General features: G+C 41.9%; 1 protein-coding gene across 1 annotated transcript in view; it reads left to right on the forward strand.

Moving 5' to 3' along the window:
• The window catches only part of TKT (transketolase), a 34,953-nt gene extending 30,127 nt beyond the window's left edge, over positions 1–4,826 (forward strand). The window contains exons 10-14 of the mRNA XM_081185245.1: positions 941–1,071; positions 1,672–1,755; positions 1,889–1,982; positions 3,274–3,396; positions 4,487–4,826. Coding sequence (XP_081041371.1) covers positions 941–1,071; positions 1,672–1,755; positions 1,889–1,982; positions 3,274–3,396; positions 4,487–4,674 — 620 coding nt within the window. The 3' untranslated portion in view covers positions 4,675–4,826. The remainder of the gene's footprint in view (positions 1–940; positions 1,072–1,671; positions 1,756–1,888; positions 1,983–3,273; positions 3,397–4,486) is intronic.
• Positions 4,827–6,597: the final 1,771 nt, after the last annotated feature.

Below are 6,597 nucleotides of genomic sequence, written 5' to 3' on the forward strand. Positions count from 1 at the left end.
GCAGAGATGCACAACCGACTGGGGCTTTTTGGGGTCCTTGACTAAATATAAAGGATGTGGTAGTGTCATTTCCGTAACTCTTACTGCATCCTGTGTGGCAATTGTACTGAAACAGGAAGCAGACACTTTCCCACATTTTTAAAAAAATGACTTTGGAGCGGCCCTCTGGCTCCTTTTTAAGGCAGACAGTGTTCACAAGTCAGTTCAACCAAGTAGAAGCTGGAAAAAATGCACTCAGTTCTTCTAACTGGTTTCCTGTAAATACTTTTCTTTTCTACCAGAAGGGCACAAGTGCACCCACAGCTCTTCCTACTACTGGCCCTGGAGGGATTTGAACTGTGCCATTCACTGCTCTACCCCCCCCCCATCCAAATATATCCCTAATTATAATGCATTTCTCTGTGGGTTTCATTAAGCCAATCTTTGCTGAAAAGTAAGCTTCTTATGAGCTTCAAGTGCCCCCTCCCAGGATGGGACATTCTGATAGAATCATGAATTACTCTGGGTTCCACCAATAATTAAGACATGCCTACTGTCACCTTGTACATTTTTCTTTTGCCAGTTGGCTAAAATTGTGCATTTATTTTCTTTCATTTCTGTACTCATGTATGTAGCCCTATATCCCTTTTCCTTCTCCTTTTGCCTCTGTGGTAGTGGTGGTTTAGTTTCGGCTTTATTGTTTTAGTTACCATTTACGTCTGCATTTTTCCATGATTTTTCTTTATAACCCTAGTTTTCTTTCTTTTTAGTTTCCTTCTATCTTCTTTCTTTGCTATTTCCAAGTTTAAGCAGAAGAGGGTAGGTAGCCTTCCATGTCCTGTGAGTGCCTTATATTTATTTTGGATGCCTTTTGTTTTAAGAAGTATACAGAGAAGTTTGTTCACTTTTCGACACTGATATTTTTCTTTCCTCCCCTGCCCCTAAACCATCTCTTTTCTAGGTGAAGATGGACCTTCACAGATGGGGCTGGAAGATCTGTGCATGTTCCGTGCCATTCCTAATTCAACTGTATTTTACCCTAGTGATGCTGTATCCACTGAAAAGGCAGTAGAATTGGCTGCAAATACAAAGGTATGCAACTCTTCTGCAGTGTACTTGCTTGGGAGTTTTAGAGCAGGGGTGGGGAACCTGCTGGCCCTCCCCATTTGGCCGGCAAGCTCATATGACATCAGATGGAGGATAGGTAACGTTGGGACTCCTCATTGTGCAGCACTTCCCGAGTGCAGTGGGCATTAGGAAGGAAATGTGCAAGGGACTTTTGACAGGCGTCAATCGCCTGGCATCCTCATGACCTCAGATGATTGACAGTTGCTGCATAGGGATGGGGAAAAGATAAGGATCTGGCCCATTACTGCCTCCAGATCTGAAGTTTGCTCTCTTCTGTTGCAAAGGCATATAGGGAAGGGTGCCCACTGCTGTGAATTTGTCAGAGTTTCATTGTTGGTTGGCTGTTTATTCCATTCCATTTATACCCCCATTTTCTTCTGTCATGGAACCCAAGGTGTCATGCTTATAATACCTGGGTGGTCACCCATCCAGAACTAGACACACTCAGCTTTAAAAAGACTAGTTTTAGAGTTTGAATTTTTAAATGTTTTTTTCTGTTTTGAAGTTTAATTCCATGGGCTATGGTGGGTGTTACAATCTATCCTGTGTTCATTTTGAAAACAGGGCATCTGTTTCATACGAACCAGTCGTCCAGAAAATGCTGTGATCTATGGCAGCAATGAGGATTTCCATGTTGGACAAGCCAAGGTGAGCGCCATTTTGAAAGTTGCTAAAAGACTTGAACTACAAGAACATAGTTATTGAACATAGTGATTATTACTAGCTTTTTTCCAGTAAATTTAGAACTTTCTCTAATTCTTTGTTTTACTGTTGTTATAAGGTGGTATTCAAGAGCAAAGATGACCAGGTCACGGTTATTGGAGCAGGGGTAACTCTGCACGAGGCACTGGCTGCAGCTGAGCAACTGAAGAGAGGTGATTACACCAAACTCTTTTGAGAAATGCACACCAGCCATCTTGTAGGGAAGAACATGAGGGCTATAAAGGGGGGGGGGGAATAGGAAATTCTTTAGAAGTGTAATCTAATTACTACACCTTCCCTTGGAGCCTTAAGTCTATTTAAAAAAAAAAACAAGAAAAAAGTTAGTTTAATATATAAAATCAAACCCAAACATGTATCTTATCTGTAGCAATGTAGCCCTGGTACGAACAATAGAGACTTGAAATGTGATATGAATTTGCATGGCCTCTCTTCCTTGTGAATTTCCATGGTTTAACAATGGTATAACATTACGCCACTAACATCACTGTTAAGAATAGCGAACTAGATTCCCATTTGACAGGGACTGGTGAATCTGATGCAAACTGGTTCTAAACACTTGAGGTCACCCTGGTTCGGAGTAACTATGATCAGCCTCAATGCAGTGCATGTACAAGACGAACCATGGATGAAAGGGAAGGAGGGAAAGGAGAAGTCAGTGAGCATGTGGTATATTGATTAGGAATATTGCATCTGCACAAGATCTTACTAGATGGATAGTCCTGGATAAGTAAACCATGGTTTGTTTCACAGTAGATGAAATGTCATCTTTCCTGGAACATATAGGTTGCACCATACCTGAACACTTTCAGTTACAGGCTACCTAACTGGCAGTAGGTCGCATATTCCCATCCTCATTTTGCTCCTTGAAACATGTGTTGCTACTCATTTCACTGCAGATATCATTTCAGTATTGGAAGTGTACTGGGCCATGATTATCCAAGACTATTGGCATTCTCCAACATAACCTTTGGTGGAATAAAGGAAATCTCACTATTGAGAAGTCCACAAGATGATAGTACTAATAAGTTAATGCAATTATAGCCATTGGATAAATGAGCAGGCAGCTGTGCTTTAAGAAGACTGAAGTTGAATGATGACCTTGTGCTATCTAGTTCTTTAGATATTCCATAAGCTAGCTTCTGGGTGGCTTAATTCTTCTGGAGATCAATTATCATAGTAAAGGTCCTTGGAAGTGGGTTATGAGTGCAATCATTCTAGGGAGTGACAAAACGAGAAAGTAAGGCTTACGCTTACTTATCAGTCAGCTTGTTTTTGACTTATATTCTGGCCATTCTTAGAACCAAATACTTAGTGGTTTCAAAACCCCCATTGGGATGCTTTAATAAATGTGTATGAAACGTTAAACATTAGCGAGTCCCCTCTCCTGTGTTTTGTTGAGCCACATGCTCTGGTGCATAATTCTGTTCCCATTCTTTTTCTCAGAAAAAGTTTCCATCAGAGTGATTGACCCTTTCACTATAAAACCTCTGGATAAGAAAACTATACTTGAAAATGCAAGAGCAACCAAAGGCAGAATTATCACTGTGGAAGACCATTACTATGAAGGTAGGTCAACACACATGATAACAAAGGAGAAAAATTCAGTAATGTATATGCGTCTCTGCCATGGGTGTCCATTTTTTATTGTTTTTTTAATTCCTCTTCTGTGCTATTTCCTAACTTTGGAGGGTTTTTTATATTTTGTATATTGCATTGGACATACATGGAAGGTGATTAATAACGATGACGAGAAATACATCTGATTATTTTCTAGTTCCTGTGCTTCAACTCTACCTATACATGGTACAGACACCTAGAGAAACGAAAGAGATTTCTCTCATGACTATCCTAGCTTGACAATCCTAGCTTGGGTGTGCTCTTGCAACAGTTATACTGTTGGAGTTGCATTTCCTGCTGTTGTAGTGGAGCTGCTGACTCTCCAGATATTACTCTGTTATCCCTGACCATTAGTTGGTTGGGGCTGATGGGGGGTCCAACATCATCTAATAAGCTACATATCTAAGACATTGTTTCCTCTATTTCAGATATTCAGGGTATGAGCGCCATTAGTTATATAGCCAAAATGGCACCATACTCGCAGAATGGGGAGGCTTGGGTGAACCCCAACGTTCCCATAAAAAAATTCTTTGGGGGGGGATAGCTAAGGAACCTCAAAGATGTCCATTGAGGAATGAACAAGCTCATTGTGCTCAGAATGCTGATTGTTTGCTGTGGAGGGGCGGGGGAATGATATAATGGAATGGAATTTTGTGGAGGAAAGCGTAGCTAACTGGCTGGCTGGAACACTAAAAAAGGAGCACTCCACACTGCAACGTTTTACCACAGGTCCTCCTTTAGACATTTATAAAATATAATTTTTGTATCTCCCGTGTCTTCATGATCAACTACTCTACTTGGATGTCTTGTGTGGACTCTTGGAGATCAGCTGCCTTGATTGGGCATCAAAGCACTAATCTTCTTAGAAGAAAAACTGTTTAGGCAAAAGCTTCTCGTGGGACAAACAACTTTGCAACCTTTCCAATCCCTCTGAACTATCCAATTGTTTTCTTTTTAAATAGCTGGATTAAGCTGCTTACAAGGAAATAAAGCTTGTTAGCCTTGACTTATCATCCATTTCTATATTATCTTTCCCTAGGTGGCATTGGAGAAGCTGTTGCTGCGGCTGTGGTTGGAGAACCAGGGATCACAGTCTCTCGCTTGGCTGTGTCCCACATACCAAGAAGTGGAAAATCAGCTGAGCTGCTTAGGATGTTTGGCATCGATAAGGATGGCATCATCCAGGCTGTGAAGGTGGCAGTGTCCAAATCAAGGAATGCAGAGTAGTTTGTGTTGTACACCCATTGTGTTCTGGGGGCAGTGTTTTGGGATAAGGATGGTTAAAAAAACCCAAACACTGTAGCTTTCAAGCAGGGTTGAAATTATATGCAGAGTTTTAATGGAAGAATTCTAATAAAAGTAAAAGTTTTGGGAGAAAAGTCATGTTTTCTGTTTTGAACTGTTAGGATTTCTGGAAACCTAGATGCTGATAAGGCACATAACGTAAAACAGAAAGATCCAAGTAAACTGCTGTAATTTAATGTACCAAAATGATTTATAATGCTTCTCTCAATACTTGTGGGATTGTGAATTTTATGGCTGACCATAGGGCTTTGAATGTAGCGCTGTAACATCTCAGTCCCTTCTGTTTCTTCTGAGAAACTTTTCTCTCTCACATAACTGCCAGCTTGTCCAGAAATACTTCTTATTTGGCACAGTAGTGAAATAAGATATACAGAAGCAAACATTTCACTTCAACTACCTGCTTCCTATGTTCAGGTGAAACATTTCCATGCACTGTATTTTCATCCAAGAGTAGTGGGGCTGTTATTTCTTCCTCCTCTTCCTCTATCGCCAGCGGATTCTGCTTATATTTTCTGGTGTCCCTTTACTACCTGCTGTCAGCCTCTGCTTCTGCAAACTGGCTGGAGACTGATGGGAGTTGGTTACTCATCCCTGTCTTAAATACTGACCAAACACACTTCTTGTGCATGTGCTGAGAGAAGAAAACAGCATCATCCATCGGTTTAGGAAGGCCAAGAGCCCAATTTTCTGTCCCTCGGTCCTGTCTGCTGAGTCATTGGCTCACCCATCACGGATTTAAAACAAACAAGTACCCACAGACAGCATGTCCTTGGGCTTCTCTGAGGTTTATGATCTATTATTAGCCTGCTCCACCATCTTTGCTCGGAGCAAGGTGGAGCATGCCATCTCGAGTGTATGGGGAAATCAAACAGAGGTTAAGGGAGTGGAGGAGGAAACAGCAGCTTCTTATTATTTATTCATTATTTGTATCCTGTTCTTCAGCTGCAGAGTTCAGAGAAGCTTGCAGATTGCTCCCAGATGGTCTCCCATCTTGGGGCAGACCTACTTAGCTGCAGCATGTTTGTGCCTGTAAGTGTGTACATGGCTCCTATTGTCTCCCAGTGCAGTTCACCAAAGTGGTGTCCCTGAACCAGAATGTCATTCAGCAAGCCCAGCATGGGAAACTCCCTTGTTAGGGAATCAGATCATTGGTCCGTTTAACTCAGGGGACAACAAACTTTTTCAGAAAAGGTCCCTCAGACCTTGTGGGGGGCTGGCCTATATTTTTTGGGGGGAATTAAATGAATTCCTATGCCCCACAAATAACCCAGAGATGCATTTTAAATAAAAGGACACATTTACTCATGTAATATGCTGATTCCCAGACAGTCCGCAGGCCGGATTTAGAAGGCGATTGGACCAGATCCAGCCCCCGGGCCTTAGTTTGCCTACCCATGGTTTAGCTTAACTTTGGCTACAATGACTGGCACCAGCTTCCCAGGACTCCAGGCAGAACATTCTCAGCCTTGCCTGGTAATGCCAGGGATGATAATGAGGTCTTCTGCATAAAAGCAACTACTCTGCCTCTAAGCTGCGTCCCTTCCCAGGCATGGGTCCGTTTGGTAGCGAGATTTGGCTTGCCTTTGGAAGCCAAAGGACGTATGCAACTATTTTACTTTGAAATATAATTCTGCTGTCTTCTATAAATGACATTTCAGGGCCTCACATGAAAGTGTGGTGCCTGATCTGACTAGATGTGTGTAGCCATCAGGTGCATTTGGATACACTGACCTCCTGCATCTACAGCAATCCTTACTTCTCAACTGGACTTTTGTGATTCTAAATGAAGTTATGATACTTGCAGAGGTAGGACCACGCACAAACAACAAAACAGAAAATCTAACT

Source organism: Podarcis bocagei, assembly GCF_964188305.1.
Source record: "Podarcis bocagei genome assembly, chromosome: 2".
NCBI classification, from domain to species: Eukaryota; Metazoa; Chordata; class Lepidosauria; order Squamata; family Lacertidae; genus Podarcis; species Podarcis bocagei.